Source organism: Orbicella faveolata, unplaced genomic scaffold, assembly GCF_042242905.1.
Source record: "Orbicella faveolata isolate gen_17 unplaced genomic scaffold, um_ofav_v1 contig_46, whole genome shotgun sequence".
In the NCBI taxonomy this organism is placed as follows: Eukaryota; Metazoa; Cnidaria; class Anthozoa; order Scleractinia; family Merulinidae; genus Orbicella; species Orbicella faveolata.
Window position 1 is genome coordinate 21323751 of NW_028301576.1, and position 21162 is coordinate 21344912.

The window sequence follows — 21162 nt, forward strand, 5'->3', positions numbered from 1 at the left end:
GGCTGAAGGAGGAGACTGGGATGTTTCCATGGCAACCATGTTCTGACTGGCTGTTTTACCCTCTGTGACGATAAGTTTTCTCGGTAAGCTACTGTGACGATAAGTTTTTCCTGCAACACTGTAAATTTCGGACTGAACGGACACTTGAACTGACAACTGGGGGAATCTAACTCTGGAGAGCACTGCTTTGCTGCGGGAACGGAAATTCGTCACGATTTCCTGGTACACGAGGATCTACTTCAATGGTCTTCACTACGGACGTCAAGGAAGAGACATAACTTGGTCCAACAGTAGTTTATTCTGCACTCTAACGTCGAGGGTGAAATTGACATACTCGGCGGAGTAGCCGCTGTAAAATCGAATAATCTTTACAAACGTACTTGCTTATATATCATCCTTTACACGTCAAGTGTTTACGATATGCTAACGTAACTTCAAGTATACAATACGAGCGGAAAGTACTTAATTAAGATAGCGAATTCTAATCAACAGCACGAGGCTTCCAAAATTAAAAATAGAGTGCTAGGATTAGAATTACACAGGCTGAGATTAAGATAGAACAAACTTAGGAAATTAAAAGTGAGATACTTAAATTTGAAATTCTGAATTGGTGTTACCGACAGCAAGGAAAAATTATCCTATGAATAGAAAGCACTAAAACACCATTAGTGAAAAGCAGTTCAGCTGGCTATCCTCCGAGAAAACTAATAAAACTTCATTAGTGAAAAGTAGTTCAGCTGGCTAGTTTCAGAGGGAACGGAAGGTAGATTTTAATAATGAAAAGAAACTCAAATGACCCGATAACGAACTACTTGTTTCCCAAATGAAAGTTAGTGAGACAGCGTTGCACACGCTCAGGTGTACAAAGAATCCGCAAAGTACAATGAAGAACAAAACTTAAGATCTCTAGCTGTTAACTGAAAAGAGGCTACGGACGGTTTTTTCCTATAATTTTCCAAATAATAAAGAATTGTCTGTGGAACGGCGAATTCTCTCATAACAGCACTTCTTCTAGTGTAAATCTAGTTTATTGCTGCCACATGGGTTAGCCCTCTATGTCTAGACCGTCAGTGGTCGGCAGGAAAGCTAGTCAGATACCATAAACTGTTTGTACTTCTTGACGCACTGCTACATTAGTTTGCATTCTTGCTATTACTAGCTGTGGTTCGTTTCATTTTAATATTTTTACTTCATCTTAATACATTCAGTTCAGTATCCACCTTAGGGAGCCGGGAGGCTTGACGGATGCGGTACGCTGCAGCATCGTTAAAACACGAAAAAGCGATAATAATGCCGCCAAAATAATACTAACAACAATACCGCCAAAACTTGAGCAAATACTGCCATGGGTTAGCCTTGGTAACAGGCGACTTTGATAGAGCTCCGTCAAAAAATGAGCTAAAAGAATGACACAGACTTCGACAGATTCTTAAAATTAAACCATCAAATCAGCTGTAAATAAACTAGAAGTATTCACACTCATTTACTCTTACGGTGCACATACCACCGAAAACCTGAAAAGGGTCGCAAAAAAGTGAAGGATAATATTTTCACGCTAATACCGTCAACGAAAACGCTAAAAAACCAGCCATAAGTACTGCCATTAGGGACTGAAATTATCGAAATAAACGCGTTAAAGGTGTACAGTATTGCAATGTTTCAAGTCCAAAAGCAATCTACCCCTCATTAAGGTTTAATTAATCTTAAGGTCTAATTTACCTTATCTATCTTGGCTAAATATTTAGATAGCGTTTACTCGTTTGTTTTAAAATTCAACTCCTAAAATTGAAGTTTCGGGGATGCTCTCGACGGCGGTTGAGTGTATTAATAAGAGGACACCAGATAAATAACCCAAACGTATTAACGTCTATGAGGAGTTTATTATGAACTTCCGCCTTTTCTCTTAAAGAATTATTATTACTTGAATAAACATCGATAGCTACTCAGAAGACCATTTCCTGGTACGTTTTAATTGCGTTTCGGGTGTGAAACTTTTCATCTGAAAGTAAGCTTCTATTATCATTTGCGTTCTCATGCAAATATAACAGATTTTCATTTCAACCTGATTTCCCAGCAGGACTTTATGTGTAACCGAGGCAAGCCTGAAATGGCAAATCTAATGAACTAGCAGATCGCAAATCCTATTATTTGAATTTGATTATTTGGCAAACATGCCTACTCTTTCTTAATAATATTTAGACTGCTTTCAACCAGGAGAAAGAACTGTGATCATCGAAACAATATGTTATCATTCAGTCTGAACCTGAATTCTTTCACGTCACCTGTTCGTGAAATCTGTCAGACTGAAAGAGTTTTTAAGCGGTTAACGACATTTTGGATTTCATAAACTGCAAATCATGTGTCTCACTGATATTGTTTGTTATTAATATGCCAACAATAGATTTCCATTTTTTTATTACATGTACACATCCAAGATTTTCATCATCATCTACGGGCGAATGCTCTAAATGGAAAGAAAACAAGTTTTGTTCATCATTTTTTTTTTTCACTGGATGTTAAATACCGAAGTTTTCGCCGACAGAGAGAGACCCACATCTTCTCGTTCAGTATACAGCATGACAAAGCGAAATAAGCGACTGAAGGGATACGTTGTGAAATGGTTCGAGTCAGCCAGTTTGTTATCCTGTAATCATTCATGTATGAGAAACGAGTGGTGCACTTCAACAAACTTCAAAATGTCTGCCAAGAATGGCGGCAAAGGAACTTGTGAGCTAAACAAGCACGACATCTCTCTCTTCAAAGAAAACACAGTCTTTCACGAACAATAAAGCGTTACATTTTCCATGCATTTCAAGGTAAATATACTTTTAATACCCAGTAGAGACCCTTCTTGCGATATAATAATAATAACATAATAATAATAACATTTATAATGCACAAATTTCATAAAATGTTCAAGTGCGCATGACAAGCTTAAAAACGGAATAAAAAGGCTAAAAAGCTAAACTTACAATTAAAAGTAAAATTACAATGATTTCAAAAGCTTAAATTACCATTAAAAGTAAATTTACAATAATTAAAACAACTATGACAAAAATGCATGACGGAAAAGGTGAGTTTTTAGCTTGGTTTTAAAAGTACTGACAGTGCTGGCGCTTCTTACGTCAAATGGTAGCGCGTTCCAAAGTTTCGGTGCAGCACAGGTAAAAGAACAGTCACCTAGTTTAGCTTTGATTTAAAACGCGGATAACTGAGTAAAAGTTCATCGCTAGAATTCCTTAGATTATATTTGGATGGGAGCTTAAGAGAAATAAGAGACGATGAATAGGTAGGCGCTAAAAAATTAAGAATATTTAATTAAAAGTTTTTTAAACTCGATTCTGTATCTATTCGGTAACCAGTGTAATTCATAAATAAGAGGCGTTACATGGCAAAATTTCTGTTCTTTAAAAATCAATCTGGCGCAGGCATTCTGTACTTGTTGCAGTTTATTTAACAAGCAACCAGGTAATCCATATAAAAGACCATTGTAGTAGTCAAGGCGACTTGTTATGAATGCATGGACAAGAGTCTCAGTTGACTGCTGTGAAAGATACTTTCTGATCCGACGAATATTATAGATATAGTAAAATGAAGAGGCACAGATTTTTGTGATATGTGTTGCCATGGACAGCCTAGAATCAAACCAAGAACTAAGATTTCTCGCGATTGACACGGGATGAATATCTGAGTCACCCACACGAACACTGATATTGTCTAGCTTTTCCAGCTGTTGTGATGTACCAATAACGAGGAATTCAGTCTTGTCGTCTTTTAATTTAAGATCATTATTCAACATCCAAAACCGAATGTCTCTGATGCAGTCTTCCATATTCCTCACCACAGCAAGTTGCTCAGCTCTGTCGTTCGGACTAAATGAGATGTAAACTTGTGAATCATCAGCGTAACAGTGAATCATGGCCAGAGGATATTTCATTTTTAATGATCTCAAAACGCTTACTCGTATACAACGTGAACAATAGCGGACCAAGAAAGAAACTTTGAGGCACGCCGCATTCTAAGTTAAAAGGTTCAGATAATGACTCGTTAATCATTATCCGCTGATTTCTTCCAGACAAATAGGACATAAACCAGGAGAGAGCTTTTCCCTGTATTCCAAATGAGTACTCAAGTCGACGTAGCATGGTATTACGATCAACTGTATCAAAGGCAGCACTCAAGTCGAGCAGAATTAGCAAAGTAACACGTTGATTGTTCAAGTTAAGGAGAATGTCATTCATAACTTTAAGCAGTGCAGTTTCTGTGCTGTGGTTCTGTCAATAGGCTGATTGGAACACTGGGAACATATATGGTATTTATTTATTTTAGCCGTTGAATTCTGTGACGGCCGACAACTCAAATTCATAAATTGAAGACGGGTGAAAAATTAGGAAGTATGGACTGAAAGGGACATAACGACTGAAATTTTTCTTTATCAAAATTGAACATGGTGACTGTAATCTAATCTACTTTAATCACAGGTAGCCCAAGCTCTCAAAAGCGCGTCTCTATACACACGGTATGTTTTATTCGAAACATAATGATTTTAAAACAGCATAAAGTTCCCTTCAGAAATACGTATGAAGTAATGAACCGTCGCTGGATCGTAAATTATAGGAAAACGGTTAATGTATAAATGTCCCAAACTACAATAGGCGTGTACGCCTGTCAACCCCATTTTTTACACTGATAATGTTAGCTGGAGCAAATATCCGTTCACTCACCCCGAGTGCGAGTAATTTGAACATATTGATAACGCGACCTTCGCATATAAACGCTTCATCTGACGACTCTCAGTGGAACATTTTTGCTATAATTAGCGGCCTTTTAGTCCATATCAGTGTAGATAAACCTCGGATGAAGGACAGGAACCCAAACAGTGGCGGCTCCTGACCTTGGGCTAAGGGAAGGGGGGGGGGGGGGGTGGAGGCGCAGTTTTGTTTTCCTTGCCCTGCCGGCTTTTCTTCCTTCTGTGATTTCGTCTTATTATATTCCAAAATGGGGGCGGGGGGGGGGGGGGGGAGGACTCCCGGGCCCCTCCCCTAGTTCCGCCGCTGCCAAAGAAAAACTATCGTCCGTGATGTAAGCGGAATTTCGAGGCCGTTGGAGCATTTGGAACGAATTTATGGTCGTTTTTTAGATTCAATGGTGATGCGAAAGTTAAGTCAATTATATTGTAACTCAATACGAACTATTAAAATTATGGTATTTAGGGCGAAAAGTGTTGTCTAAGTATATTGTTGTTAATAGTTAGCAAATTTACAAGCTGATCTTTGCAAAAGAGCGAACATCGCTCCGTTTCGTGCTCAAGGTCCGGATCCGAGAAAACGAAATTCAAATGGGAGAGGATCTGAACGAGCTATGAATGGTATAGTAGAGAACAAAGGTTTTTGAACCATTTTATGTTTTAAAAGCTAATGCGATCACAAACATCATGATTAGTTTAGCTGCTCAGTAAAAGCAAGGCAAGTTACAACCTCATTCCTCGCTTGCAATTAACAAATACTGATGATTTGATCTCAACTTCCAGAAAGTGCGACGTCAAGGTTTAATTCATTATTAATTTTTCAAGATGTATCAGAATAACATTTTCCTTGAACGCCGCGAACGTTCCTTGTTAATAGAGCATTTTCACATGACGTTCCGTCAGCCATATTGGTGTTCCAAAACAATGTAACGGCGGCCATGCTGGTGTACCAAAACAATCCTGTAGGAGTTGAACTCATTTCTTAAGTAAAACTTTCTTTAGTCTCAATAAATTTGCATGGCTGCTAGCCACTTGAGTGAAAACACTTTATAGGCCATATTCGTATTCTCGGTCTTAGACTGGAACTAGCTTGCATCTGAGGCTACTGCGGGGAGTCCTTTCAAATGTAAGTGACGTTAGCCTCGTTTTAATGATATTTCTTTTCAATGATATTTTGAGTGCCTTTACCATGAAACGTACATCAAATTTCTCCTTAACATTTATGCAGTACATCCATTGCTGTATTTCTCGCTTAACTTTCTCCCCCTATTTTTCTGCTCTCTTAAAGCGTAAGGTGAACGGTTCAAATATAAACGTTTCTAAAAGCAGACAATTTCAGGAATTATGGGGTTTATTGAAAATCCTCCTGTTCCTAAACGAATACGGGGACCCCCCTTTTTTATTTCAAATTTTAAGTTCTCTTGATACATTTATAAGCAGCCAACAGGTAAAGTTTGAAAGAAAATCTATTGTGAGTTCTATTTCGATGGAATTACCTTAAACTTGAGTATTTTGACTTTGTTTGTCTACAGTTTCATTGGGTATTTTTAACTTTCTTTGCCTACATTTTCATTATAATTAAATCGAAGAAGCGAATTTTTCATTGACAATTTTAGAAACCAGGTTAAGCGTTTTCATTCAACTGACTGTGGCGTGTTAGGATCCTAATGACCCTTGTTTTTCTTCATCGTGCATCGTCAGAACTTTGTAGCCAATCACAAATAAAACATGTTTTAGCGCCCAATATATGTTGTCGCCATCTTATAAAAGAATCGGTTCATGCTTTTAGCTGTGCGTATTTCGGGTTAAGGATGCTCTTGGGAAGTTTGGGATAAGCAAGCCTCTGGTTGCGCCTATATGTCTTTCTTAATACCAAATAAAAGCCAAAACGCAAAAAAAAGAAATTGACATCTAGCAAAGGAGGAAATTTTAGACAGCCCATTTCCGAGTTGATCTAAGCCTCGCTATCAAAGCGAGGCCTGGTCTACAACCATTCATGTGAAAATGAGTTTAATTTGCCTGTTAATGACGTCCAGCTCAGTTTCATATGAAAGGATGGGCACCAAGACTCGCTTTGAGAAAGAGGCTAAAAGTAATTCTGAAATGGCCTATTTAGACACACTTATCAATAATGAACCAATGCTAAAATTAATATTACTTGGCCAGCGACTGCACTGATGTGTTGCATTATTTCATTAAGTTGGATGAAAGCTGACAAAATGCCGCAAAGATATTGGTTTTTCGATGTGTCAATTTAAATGAGACCTGTTTAGTCTTTTCGATCGTATTAGCTACCGGGGGGGTACACCCAAAAAAAATTGGTGGGGGTGTGCGGCCCGCTTCCCAAAACCCTTATCCTATTTAGGACCAAAATCTGTGATTTTCTCTACCCTATTTATGAGCTGACTAAAAATTCGATTCCCTGTTTATGACAGGTGCGGCTGACAAAGTTGCCTTAAACATAAGTTTGGAAGGGCTTTTGCTTATGATCTTATCGATAATGGTGAAAAAGTAGCTTCTTCTAAACAACATACCCAATTCAAGACTAGAGCACAAAAACCATACCCTATTTACGACCAAAATGGCCAAAATCGATACCCTATTTACGACCAAAACGGCTGAGAAACCATACCCTTTGGCGCCGCACATACCTATATAGCCCATATAAGGGAGTACTCCCTCCCCCAGGGGGGGGGGGGGGGGAAAATAAAACCAATCCAATCATTGTATGCTACTTTTTAAATTTTTTCTGCTCGTTTCGTAGCTTGCGGCTGACACATCCCATTTCCTTCCTGTTTCGGGAAGCAGCCCTTCAAGCGAAATTTAAATCAAAAAGATACATCGGTAGACCATGATATTTTTAAAGCATGTGTGGACTCATACAGTTCAGTGTCTCATATTATATTGCCTTTGGAACGTTTTTCTCTTATACACACCATTTGTACCTTTATATAAGTTTTAGGTGGGCCAAAGCATCTCACGGTTTCCGGTTCAAATGCTCGACTCAAATCTTCTAAGCCAAGATACACTTCACTTGATTCCAAAATTGCAGCCGGTTATTCCGGTATACGTCGGTACACGTTGACGCAATTTGCAAGGTGGTGTTGATCTTGAAGAGTCAGTAAATAAATAAAATAATTTTCAATGAACGATTTAATTTAGTTCCTATGGATTCCTCTTTCTATATATCTACGGCGGTGCAGTTTCCTCTCAGACTGTCTTATTATGATCAGGCAAGACTGGAGTAAACCTCTCATTATTTCGCTCTTCACCTAATCCGTTCAGCTTATTTGTTTTTCATTAACATTTTCTAGGCCATCAAAATTTCTTCTGCTATGTTCGTCCATGAGGTTCTCTTCCTTTGAGAGGTGCCTGTACAGGAATATTGAGTGAGGTGAATGCCGGCTTCATATTCAGCCGCGAAAAAGCTTGGAAGTTTCCTTGCGACACTAATAAAGCTATAAAGAGGTTATTCAGGGCAGTCATGAAATAGCGTCAAAGTCGTAAAATTTATTTCCCACTTTTTAAACGGCTCATAAATACTACATATATTAAAAGAACGTTGAATGACTTTAGAACTGATTCCCTTTAAATCTAACGGATTTAACTACGCATCATTCTTTCCATTTTCTTTCCACTGTTTAATTATGGCATTGGACTTTGGAAACAAGCAAAACTTTTGTTTCAGTTTTATTCGCAGCTAATATCGCCTCTCAAATCGTCAAAGTTGATATGACCCCATCCACCGGAACTGGAGTCAACCAGTCGTACGCGTGCGCGTTGACCAATAAAAGTCCCGACATCCCAGGTCTTACTCGTCATGGTCTCGCTGCATTGTGTCTTTGTGTCTTTGTAGATAACCTGAAAGAGGCAGCTGATTTAATACGCAGTAAATTTCAGGCTTTGCTCGTTCAAAAATACACAACACAAATGTACAACGTGATATTTACTCGGCCTCAAGAGTCCTCACGGGCCCGATGAGGATGAGTGATCGGTGAGTGACCGTGATATTTAAGGAGCTATCCCTTAGCACCTAATGCAAATTGTGAAAGTTCGAAATGATCTGTGAAAATGTGTATCAAAACTTGTATCTGATAAAGACGTTCACAGGCTTGGCTAAATATGACCCCTCTTTAAGACTACCTTTATTTCAAATTTTAACCAGTTGAGTTAACGGGTAAAGCCAAATTTGGAATTTCTTGACAGAAATCCTGTTTCGTTTTGTTGTTATTTTTGTTGTTGTTTACTTCAATAACATTGCAAAATTAGCACCTTTTTATATTTAGCACATTTGTGATAAACTTCTCGTGAATTCACGTTATTTTTTGAGTTTCTGAGTAAACAATCGGACGGCGTCATGATCAAAAAATAAATCTTCTTGTAAAGCGAACTAAATCTTATTTAATTTTGACAAGAAGGCACGGTGACGAATCCTGCATTCTGATAGGTTCTTAGCGCGGTCCGGATTTTCTATCTCTGCCGACGGTCACGCGCGCGATGTTTGTGTAGAAAATGTCAACAATTATGAAAGCGATTTGAGAGAGAGAAAAAATAAGTTATTTACCGGCTTAGTGTCGCTAAATATGGATCCTTGCTTTTCTTCACAATCTGGAAACCTCTGCACCCGCTTGTCGTTTTCACATCCAGTAGTTTAACGCAGTTTTCAGCCTGAAAATTATTTGTTCGCGCTATGTTCTAAATGAAATCTGTATGGCAGGATGAATTCTTTTTATCTTCATCTAAGAAAAGTGAGGAAAAGTTGTCTTTTTGTGAGGCTCTCACGGAGCGCACACTACCGCACAAGAGTCGCTAATGGCATACTATTTAAACAATAGTGTTTTGTTGTTGTTGTTGTTTTGTTTTGTTTTGTTTTTTTTATAGTCCACCACTAAATTTCCTGTGATTCTTATTGGTTTAAATTGATGGCGCGACGCGATAATATTCATCACCGAAGAGACACTATCAGCCCATAGTGCCCGTCCGAGGAAAATACCCGGATGGATAGTACTCGTCCGCGAAAATTTGTCTGTTTTCTTTTTCAAATTTTACATTCGGCTTTTTACGTTTTTCATCTACAAAGTTGAAAAAAATTCAATATGATTTTTGAACTGGCGCGCGTAAGAAAATTTAGTGGTGAATAATAAAGACAATAGATTAGACTTGGGGTCAAGTCTCCCGTTTTGTGCTGGCGTCCAGTTCTCCGCGATTCTATCCGAACGTTCAACGTTCGAATAAAATACGAGAAAATGGAGGGCTGTGAAGAGTCTAACAAAAGATATGAAAACATGACAATAGAGTGTTTATTTCTTGGAACTCTCTGTCTGACAGTTGCCCCTTGAAAATCTGATGCTCTTAAAACTAGCAGATTTGTTTTAAGAAAATAAAATTTACTCAGGCACCTGGCTCCTTGACAGAAACACCCTATTGTTTAAATAGTGCCAGCGCGAGACTGTACCACGTGAACAGCGTCTGGTCAATGACGATGAAGTAGCTGACGGTAATGAAAGATACCATTATGCACACATATTTAAAGTAGAAAGCACGAATTGTGTTTATGTCACAGCCTCCAATCAGGAACGAAATGTAATGGCCCGTGACGGTGAAGTATGGGGAAGAAAGAGTACCTTGGGGTCCGTCACCTTGAATTGTCCCGGCGGGAGCTGATTTGGAGGGTCAGTTTTCGTATCCTCCAATCCACCAGTCCCCTTGTTCACTCGCAGGTTGTCCTTTGTTCCGAGTTTTAGGGTTATCACCATAGGTCGGCTGGTTATTTAACGCTGTACCAGTCCTCTTCCAGTCATCGATTCCATCTTCAAAGTCGAACTTGCAAGCTTAATAAAAATAATGAGATACAATTGTTTTCTTTCTACATCCAAAAACTGTCATTCCGTTAACCAGCTGTTCAGTTTACCAGTCAGCTGATCCACGTGTCGTCATTTCGGTTCTGTAATTTGCACCTCCTATGTTTGGTTTAATTCTCACCATAACATTACGGACCTATCTACATAGCTATGCAAAGCCAGGACAGAATTTCGTTTAAAATCATGCAATGCTTGCCTGGCAACTGAAACGGCTGTAGCGGAGTATCATCAGCTAAGATTCACGTACTTTGACCGCGCTTCTGTGGCTTGCGGAGAAAACTGGAACAGGGACCAGAGCGGTGGAAGTGCTCACCTCTCACCACTGACCAGTATGGCCCGATTTCCATTCTGTTCTGGTGTCATATGTGGGTTGAGTTTGTTGTTAGTCCAATTCGACTAAGGTAGAGGATTTGCCTGAAAACAAGCTAGGGCTGATGTGGCTTCGTTTCTAAATAAATTTGCAATTTATCTTGCTCTAGTTGCATTACAATGATAATATCACGTGAAAACCAGCAACAAAATTCTATCCCTCAAAACTTTGTAAAACCACGAGACGTAATTGGTATTAGGTTGCACATTGGACTATAACTTTATCTCCTTGCACAATTTTGGCGTAGCAGTAGAAATATGTTTCTTTTTTGTCGTTGGCAGGTCGTTCGTTCGTTTGTTTGTTTGTCTGTTTGCTTGTTTGTTTGTTTGTTTGTTTGTATGATGTTAGCCTCACTTAGCTTGAGTCATGCCTCACCTGGCCTTATGATCTGTTCTATTAGACCCTTTATTGCGCTCTGTTCTCTCTTCAAATCGTTTACCTCCTCCAGCAGCTGGTTGTTTAGATTGCATAAGTCGCACTGTCCGTTGACAGTCGCAGAAAGAGTTACGTCTCCAGCTTGAAACAAAATAAGTAAAGAAAACATCTGAAAAAAGATTCTCGCTATCATCTTGATCATGAAGACAAGTGATGCATTGGCCTCTGTGCTGTCGGACCGGAATTATATTCTCCCTGACCAAAAGTAGACATGCCGTCATCAGCAACATGAACCCGACCAATCAAATCATTTTATGTTTTTAAGCTGTGTCTTCCATAGCTTAAGCGCTCGCTGACGTCACGAGCCACAAAGATGAAGCTTATCATGTGGGCTTATGTGGTTTCATCACATGTTTCTCAAATCTTTTAATTTCAGGTATCATGCAACACAACACAATACAATGAAGATTTATTATGTAAAAGAAAACTTCAAATGCTATCCCCATTAAGGACATTCCTTACTTAATACGCACGATCTAAAAATGATAAAAATGTTATAAATACAATTATAGGTACAGTTCAAGCTTATGACAAAAAAGCCTTCTCAGTTTACCTCTAAAAGTAATAAAATCATTCGCTTCCGCTATTTCCCAAGAAATCTTGTTCCTCTCTTTAATTATTCTGACGAAAAGAGGGTGAAAATCTCAATTTATCTTCGGTTTTGACTAGGGCTGCCCTAAGAAAGCCTTTTTCATTAAAACACGGTTCATAAAATTTCCGTCTTGCATTGGTATTTTTTCTAGAGCTTTTGTTGAATCGGCTATTTTGTGGTCGCGCAATTTATCCCTTCGTAACGTTCTTATGAGCTTAATCGTAGTTCGAGTCACTAGTTTTTCATTTATTTTTTAATGATACAAAACAAATTGAAGAAACAGTTACAACTCTACGTACACGTTACTTACACAAAAACATGAACAACTTGTTGTGCTTTTCTTCCAATTATTATTTCGATATGCGAGAAGCATAGCGAGGTGGCGTTTTCATCTTTATAACTGTTTAGGGCAACTCAGTTTTGGAGAGAAGCTGAGAGAGTGCATTATTGAATCGTTTATTTGGCAATATCCACATAGCATATTGTCTCCTTTTACGTGTCCTTGCATATGGTTTTCATTCCCCCATAAAAGTCTCTAAAGGAATCTTGTCTACTTGTAAGTCTCGCGCCCATTTTTTGCTTGCCCTGAGTTGGATTTTGTCTTTGTTGACTAACCGGCTTTTTAGAACTTTTTTTTTTTTGTCATTTTAAGGAGATTTAGGCAGGTTTCTGATAAAAGTGGAGATACACTTTTAGAAAGGAAATCTGTTTTTTCTAGAGGGGTCAACGTTGCTTTCGCTCTCTCTAGGAAATCTAATTTAGGGTACTTTGGAAATCACTTTGAAAATAGGCCGCAAGAAAATTACAACTCAAACGATATTTCTTTATAAATTTAGGCCACCATATTTGTCCAGTATGAAGTAGCTTCCGATGAAAGTCCAGGGATCCGTGTCAGCGTCAATGATTTTACCATGGCGTCTATACTGGAGCGCGTAAACCTCCATTGTCATAATCAGCGATCATCACTCTGCGTTTGATTACGTATTTTTTTCTCTTTCCAAATGAATTTGAAAAAGGGCAGAATTAACGGCATGGAAGGCTTTCAAAACTGTTGAGGCTTGAAATCGTGTGTACAAGCTGCGAGATTCCAAGACGTTTTGCTACAAGACTCAGTTACAAATAGTGTAAGATTTCTACAATTCCACACATCGAAGACCCTTGGCATTTTTTGCACTTTCGTCTCAATATTAAATTAATCATTTAACTTTACATCATGAGATATGTATGACCCAAATATTCGAGTAGGTCACGTACTGGAATCTGAAAAGTTTTTCATTATAATGCTTGCAAGGTCCAAGCCACAAATGGGAGAGTTCAGTCCCTCATATCAGCATAGGTTTTGGCATCTGTTAATTTTCTCCATAGATTCTAAACTCTGTTATTTGTACGTTACTAAAGCAGAATTTTTTTTTTTTCAACGGCACATCGTGAAAATTGACGTGGACTGTATAAAAACATTACTGAGCATTTCGCAGCACTTGTGCGCCATCTTGTAACTTGCCATAAGTGTCCCGTACAAGAAATAAATCCAACCCATCAGTATTCGCGGCCAAACTGAGTGTGTATGGGTTTTATGAAAAAATGTCTACGATTTATATTATCAGCTGCAGGGACCCAGCAAACGTTTTACCAACTTCCTGACAATTCTCAGAATTCTGTCACAGCGTATTCTTAAGTGCGTTTAATGGTGACAATCTATAATAAGGGTTGAAAACTCGAAAGTCTGTGGGAAGCAGAGCTTCGATCAAGAGGCGGCTTCCATCGCAGTTACAGATATCCATTGCATTGCATAATCATCCTAAATTTAAAGAAATAGAAAAATTCAGAAAATCGAACCAGCTGATTATTTTAAAAATAGAAATATTTTAGATAATCTCGTAGAAGGCGGTAGAGGTTATGAAAAAGCACATAAATATTGTAAGTCAGAGTTTTTTTCAGATCTTCCCTACTTTCGTTGGTTCACTCTTGTCCGAAAAAATTTAGCGGCATCGAAATGTCATGGAAAGGCTTATTAGTACGGAGCACGAAAAAGAAAAACGTTCATATGTAATTTACATTATCAAGCGGTCTTGGTGCGAGCCCTGGCCGGGGACATTGTGTTGTATTGTTGGACAAGACACCTTATCCTCACATTGCCTCTCTCTACCTAGGTGTATAAAAGGGTACCGGCAAACTTAATGCTGGGGGTAACCCTGCCATGGACTAGCATCCTATCCAGGGAGAAGTAGAAATACTCCTAGACGCATCATTTTACAGAAACCAGGACAAGCTTCGGTTGTATCGGGGCTGCTTGGCCCGACGCAGACTTAACATCTCTGTTCCGCTAAACCACCTGTTCTGCAGACTACACATGCACTTTAAAAGCCACTTGATGCCGAAAGATTTAGGAAGCTTCATTGTCTTCATTTGGACAAACGTCTGAACAGCTTTTGAAAAGGTTTAGTTCCCTAAGAACGTGTTTTAAGATCTTTTTCGAACTTGGCGTGTTTTCGATATTCTTTTTCCTGTTTTTTCTGTTTTTTTTAAATTTTATTTTATTTTATGTTATTTTATTTCATTTTATTTTTATTTTTTACATAAAAGCGCCAGGATTTCTATAGCGATTTAGGGAAGATGACATACTAGAATGAGAAAATACTTACCTTACCTCTTACCCCAGGATTTATTTATGTTGGTAAGCTACTGCTACAGTCACTGGCAGATCACCACTTCAAATTAAGGCTGACTTAATTCCCTGTATGGTAAATACGCGTCTTCTGACAGTTCCATTTTACAATACACCTATTTGTTCTTGAGACTTATAATGACGTTGTTAAAAGCTTGTGTTGCAACAATGAGAAGTGCAAGCAAGCAAAAAATCTCTGCTGTACGTTTTACTCCGGTCATGAAGTAACGCCAAACTCAGTTTAGTTCCAAAGTTTGTTTCCCACAGTTTAAAAAGCGTACAAATACTATCAAAAGCCCCTGTCTCAAAATTTCACCTCCCACATTTCATTACATTCTTCCTTTCCCATTTCTTCCTACTATTAAAGCATGGAATGAAACTTTGCAAATGAGCAAACTTTCTCTTCAGTTTGGTCCACAACTCATGTCGCCTTTCAGATCATCAAAGTTGATGTGACCCCATCCACCAGAACTGACATCAACCAGTTTGACGCGTGCGCGTTGACCAACAAAAGCTCCGACATCCCAGGTCTTACGAGTCATCGTCTCAGTACATTTCCCGGTAGCTGATTTGATAACCTGAAAATGATTTGCGAGGTGCGTCACATGAAAACTATGGTATTAACCTATATTAACCTATACAGGAAACGCAGTAATGACAATAGAGTTAAAATCTGGAAAGGGAACATTTCACAAAGGAAGTTAATTTGTTCCACGTGAATAGACGAAAACCTTCCTCCAGACAAAAAAGCATGGCACAATACTTTTACCATTTTTGAACTTTAAGCTGCCAGTTTTCGCATTTTCTCTCGAGTATAACTTTTTTAGCGCTTTATACCCATCACTTTCTATTTGACATCCGCGCTTTTTGTAGTATGGCGGTTTTACAGCCAAAGCATTCTTGTTAAGTTCTCTTATATATATAAAACATAACTCACCTGCGACAATCTTCTTGTATGCAACTTTAGTCTGAAGCATTTTCTCTTGTTTAAAGGTTGCATATAGAAACAATTACTGAAAAAGGACTCTACAAAGCTTTTCTTTTGTTTTTAAGTATTGCATAGCTTGGAATAACCTGAGTAATTTACATATATATATATATATATATATATATATATATATATATATATATATATATATATATACTTCTTGAACTTGAACAGAATAAATTTATAGAGCGCTCGACTCTGAGAGGAGCAGTGTAGATAATAAACAATGATAGCAAGACTTCAATTCATCGTTTTATTGCAATAAAACGATGAATTGAAGTCTTGCTATCATTGTTTATTATATATATATATATATATATATATATATATATATATTTATTTATTTATTTATTTATTTATTTAACCGAAAATTTACTGAATCGATTTTTTCCTGACACTTTAGACAGACATTTTACATATATGTACGAAAATCCAAGTTATCAGGGAGCGTGGCTGGGTTTAACATTGGGTAACAATGCTTACTTTGTTGCCAATGATCAGTTCGACGCGAACCAGTTTTATATCACAGCCTCCACCAATCAGAAACGAGATGTGTTTGCCCGTGATGGTGAAGTATGGGGAAGTAAGAGTTCCTTGGGGTCCGTCTCCTTGCGTTTTACCAGCGGGAGCCGATTTTGAGGGTCTGTTTTCGTATCCTCCGATCCACCAGTCGCCCTGTTGACGCGCAGGTTGTCCTCTGTTCCGAGCTGTAGGATTATCACCATAGGTCGGCTGGTTGTTAAACGCTGTTCCAGTCTTATCCCAAGCGTGGATTCCGTCTTCAAAGTCGAACTTGCACGCTTAATCACCAAAATAAATAAAGCATAATGTATCTATTTCAAATCAATCAACGCGCGTATTTTTGGGCTATTTTCTAAAGTATTACATTAAATGCGATGAATTAGAAATTTTGATAAACTAACAGTCAACTGATCGGTGAACTGTATATAAAACTGCCCTGAAAACTACATACATAACAAATCCGTCTTAAAGTTTTGCCACAGTACTGGCTAAAACGATAGGCGACACGCTGAAATAAATCATGAGAGAGATATACCTGGTTTAAATTTCTCCAGGGCATCCATCCTTCCTTCCAACGATTCTAGCTTTTTTCGCAGCTGACTTAAAGCCGTTTTCACGTCTTTTCCGGGGTACAGGTTCACAGCATTGTAATTGCCTTTAACGATCACTTTACCCGAATCGAAATCAGTGGCGTTTTTTACATTTGACGGACGGGCAAAAGCGCTTTCCAGCGACACAAAAATCACGAGGAAAGCGGTGAAACAGAACAAAACTTGAGTACCCATGGCAGAAAGTAGGGTTACCTTCGAAGACCTCTGTCTCTAAATTAAAGAAAATAACTTGAAATGTCTCATGACTAGTTTATAGTTCAGGATTCCAACGCGTTTTTTCTTGACCACGGAAGCCACAGTCACGCTATGATCATTGCCGTGACTAAATTAACAAGAAGCCTATGTTTGGGTATTTTTACCTATAATATGTTTCTTTTGTTTCGATGTGTGCCACGACATCTCTATACATATTATAGCAGAACCACAGCTGCCTTTTTAGCACTGTCGCCACAGTAAACGTTAGTTTTATACCCATTTTCGGCAAATTGACCTTTTTTGCCGCAATCTTAGTTTCAGGGGTGGCGAAATCGTATGGATCTCGAAAAATTTGCGTCGAATTTCACTGGTCTCGCAGACACTTTTTTAGTGGTTATGTTTATCTCGCAGTTATCTCGATTTTTTTACGAAGCTGTGACAGTTTCTTTGTTTGTGTTTATAAATGCCTCTAATCAATATCTTTTGAAGTCTTGACTCGCAATTCGTCAAAAAGTCAAAATGTCTCCAAGAAAAACCCCGGTTTCGCCTTCTCGCATTTACCATCCACCGCCCCTTAATTTCATTATGCGCCAAATCTGAAACAGACTGTCAAACATAAGAAAGCGGGATAGATATTAGCATAATTCAGTCGCGACACGAACGATTTGACAGTTTTTACTGTTTCAATGCAAACACGAAACAAAGGATTAGCTAATATTGACCGATCTGTATGCCACGTCACGTAACTCTAGCCCCGCTTTACTACGATGAAAATGCACGCTCATTCTGACCTTACTAAGAAAATAGACTTCGTTTTGTGAAAGGACAACCATAACACCCTGTTTAGTTAGCCCTTGACCCAGAGTTTTTTCTCTTGTCTGTTCCTCATTTGTGAATGTGAGCTGCAAACTGGCGAAGACGAGTCGCGAAGCAACGAGCCGGTGTTTTTTCCTCTCGCTCTCCTCCGAACGCCATGACATCCACCATAACGGCTTTCTCACTCCAGTTGGAAAGACGAAAGGAAACCCGAAGGACCAAGGTACATGTATTCGATCTGTTGCGGAAATTTTTTAAACTGGTGTAGACGCGTGGTGTTGCAAAAATCGAAGCAAAAGGCTAAAATCATCATCTTTAAGGAAGGCACTTGATCAACAGACTTTCCCACAAGCCGTGTTCGGAACAAAAAAAATTGTCTGCGACATTCAAGACTCTTGAATGTCGCACACAGTTGGCCCCAACCTGTCTAGAGTAGAAACACAAACTGTTAGTGCAATGCTGATTATATTTTTCCACTATGTATGAGAAAGAAAGAGCCTAGAATCACAGTTGTGGCAACCGTGAAAGCGACAAAAAAAAAAAATAATGAGGAAACATTTTATCCTCAACCATCCACCTCAAGTATCGCCGCAAAGCGAAGAAAAGAAAAGAAAAAAAAAAAAAAAAAAAAAAAAAAAAAGCAGAAAGCCCAAGCTCGACTTGTATCCACTGAAGTAGATGTCCTGACTTGGAGAAATCTTTCATGTTTGTCATGAGGATGCCTTCGGGGAACCTTAGTCTGCCATCCGTCATCCACAATCCTGGTGTCCTCTCCAATTCCTACTTTTGTTCAACAAGGAGATTCCCGGCCACAGTGATATGTGTATCCCCGTACACATATCACTAGTGATATGTGTATTCTCTCCAAAATGGCGACCAGTGATATGTGTATCCCCCACCCCCCTCCCCTCTACTTTAAATAGCAATATCCTCCTCGAAAGCGCTCTCGTCGTCCTACTGAACGAACGACTAACCCAAACAGACTCAAAATACAAATCTCAATTTTTGCAGTTGAAAAAGCTTACGTATCTGCTGCTGGAATTGTGTTCTTGATCCTAACTGGTTTCCTGCGAGCAGGATATAATGAATGGATCTAGATATATTTCAATTTGAGTTTCATGGCACGGGATTTCTAGGACGATATTAATTGCGCGGTGCATTCTCACCCCTTGAGTAACGCATATTCTCCACTGTTCATCGCCTTGTTTGCATCTGAATTATTCGTGGGGTGAAACACATATCACAGCTTCGACCCGCTCGCCATAAAATGATTAGTGGCACTCGTGTATCCCCTGCACCCGCTTTTCAGTTCGACTTTTTGTAAGATATGTTAACTCTCAAATTGTATACATTGCTATACTGCGAATATTGCTAGCACGTTTCATAATATTCGACGTTTATTCTTCGGCAGTTAGCCTAGATAACGGCTGTCTTCAGGGGATGCACATATTACTGCGCCATGTAATAATTAGTGATATGTGTATCCCCTGCATGCGGTCGTGTACAACCGAGGTCAGTGAAACTCCAGAAATCCCAAGCTATGCCGAATAAATGCCGGGTGTGAATATTTCTAGTAAGCCAGTTTTGACAATACAAATGTAATGGGCATTTTTCTTCTTGGGTAGAAAGCCAATATAACAGCTGTGTCCACGGCAGGTTTCTTTCACAGGTCACAGGTCACAGGTCACAGGTCACAATCAAAACACTCAGCAAATTTCGCGATGTAACAATTACTGAGATTCCCGAGAAGTTTATCGATGTTTCCATGCAACAAACCCTAACTAAAAATGTTTTACTCTATAATTTTAATGAAAAAATTTCTAGGGGTGGTATATATACGAAATGGGTTGAAATATAGCTTTCAAACATATAGTGTTAATATATTTTATCGTAATAAGATAATTCATTATGATAGCAAATTAAACTGTTTTATTTCTATATATATATTTTTTTAAATCTATACAACGAGTATGTACTAAACAGAAACAAGAGGGTCCCGTATACCTACTCTGAAAACAATTTCACGCATAAGTAATCGGCCTTTTCACCCATCGCAAAAAATTCGAAAGCAGCTTCACGTTAACAGAAAAAATCACTTTTCACGTACAAATGCAAAGGCTAAATCATGTGTTACATAAAAATACAAATTCTATCCACGTTTCGCAAAACATACAGAACCCTCCATTTTGATGCATCGAAATGCCGTGTGCATGTGTGACACATCGTGACAGACTAGATTCTAGGTCCTCCTGGTTCACTGTCGCTGTGGTTAGTTCTCAGTCGCGTGGAATGGACGGGTTTTACATCTAGTTTGGTGTAGTTTACGAGCTTTAATGACGCTAAAATCTCCAAAAAAAGTGAACAATTATTCCCGCAAAAGTCGTTGGTTCACAAATCACGCGTAAGTAAATGCATAATTCACAGATCAGTGTAAGCCTCTTTCGTTTTCATATTATATTGAAAGGCTAAAAACAATTTATGTTTTCAACAGTTATAAGTCTTAGCTTTCTTTGGATCAATTTTTTTTTTTAATTTCAGTGCTACAAATGATTTCCCCTACGCGCTTTGTTTTTCAAGAAAGAGCTCTTATAGTTGCACTTCGGACGCACTTGTATGCTTCTGTTTTATGATGTTTTTTTTTGTTGTTGTTGTTTTTTTCATTAAAATTATAGAGTAAAACATTTTTAGTTAGGGTTTGTTGCATGGAAACATCGATAAACTTCTCGGGAATCTCAGTAATTGTTACATCGCGAAATTTACTGTTTTGATTGTGACCTGTGACCTGTGACCTGTGACCTGTGACCTGTGACCTGTGACCTGTGACCTGTGACCTGTGACCTGTGACCTGTGACCTGTGACCTGTGAAAGAAACCTGCCGCTGTGTCCATGGGGATGCACATATCACTAGTTCATGAAATAATCAGTGATGTGTGTATCCCTTATTATCCCGTGCACGCGTGCATGCGTTTTTAGTGGAATTATCGAGTTTCAAACTCCAGTAAACCCAAGCCGTGTAAAAACGTCGGGTGCTAATATTGCCTGCAGTTTTGACAAGGTTGATGCGCTATATTATAACAGTTGTGTTTATGGGGATACACATATCACTGTATCCCCTGCAAGCGATTTCAGTTTAGATATTTTGACATTCGAGTTGCAAACTCCGCAAACCTCAACCTGGGTATAAACGTCGTAGCGAGTAAGCAGCCAGCACGTTTCGGCAATAATTGGCCATTTTCTTCGATCAGGTAGATAGCCAATCTAACGCCATTTTGTTCGTTGAATGCCCAGGCGCGTATCAGTGTTTTGTGTATCCCCACGGAGGATACACATATCACTAGTGATATGTGTGCGAGGATGCAC

At 38.7% G+C, this 21162-nt stretch overlaps 2 protein-coding genes and 1 long non-coding RNA gene across 3 annotated transcripts in view; 1 reads left to right on the top strand and 2 right to left on the bottom strand.

Moving 5' to 3' along the window:
- The window catches only part of LOC149098842 (uncharacterized), a 176026-nt gene extending 157577 nt beyond the window's left edge, over nucleotides 1-18449 (top strand). The window contains exon 2 of the long non-coding RNA XR_016203499.1: nucleotides 18414-18449. This is a non-coding gene — a long non-coding RNA (uncharacterized LOC149098842). The remainder of the gene's footprint in view (nucleotides 1-18413) is intronic.
- LOC149098854 (uncharacterized) lies at nucleotides 10405-11663 on the bottom strand. Its single transcript, XM_089277055.1, has 2 exons — nucleotides 11354-11663; nucleotides 10405-10578 (listed from the first exon to the last, which is right to left on the bottom strand). Exons 1-2 carry the CDS (start codon nucleotides 11553-11555, stop codon nucleotides 10421-10423), a joined length of 360 nt encoding a protein of 119 aa, XP_089133181.1. The 5' UTR covers nucleotides 11556-11663; the 3' UTR covers nucleotides 10405-10420.
- Nucleotides 14533-17000, bottom strand: LOC110066884 (uncharacterized). The gene is made up of 3 exons (XM_089277048.1): nucleotides 16716-17000; nucleotides 16142-16458; nucleotides 14533-15248 (listed from the first exon to the last, which is right to left on the bottom strand). The coding sequence occupies exons 1-3, from the start codon at nucleotides 16963-16965 to the stop codon at nucleotides 15075-15077; spliced, it is 741 nt and encodes a 246-aa protein (XP_089133174.1). The 5' UTR covers nucleotides 16966-17000; the 3' UTR covers nucleotides 14533-15074.
- Nucleotides 18450-21162: the final 2713 nt, after the last annotated feature.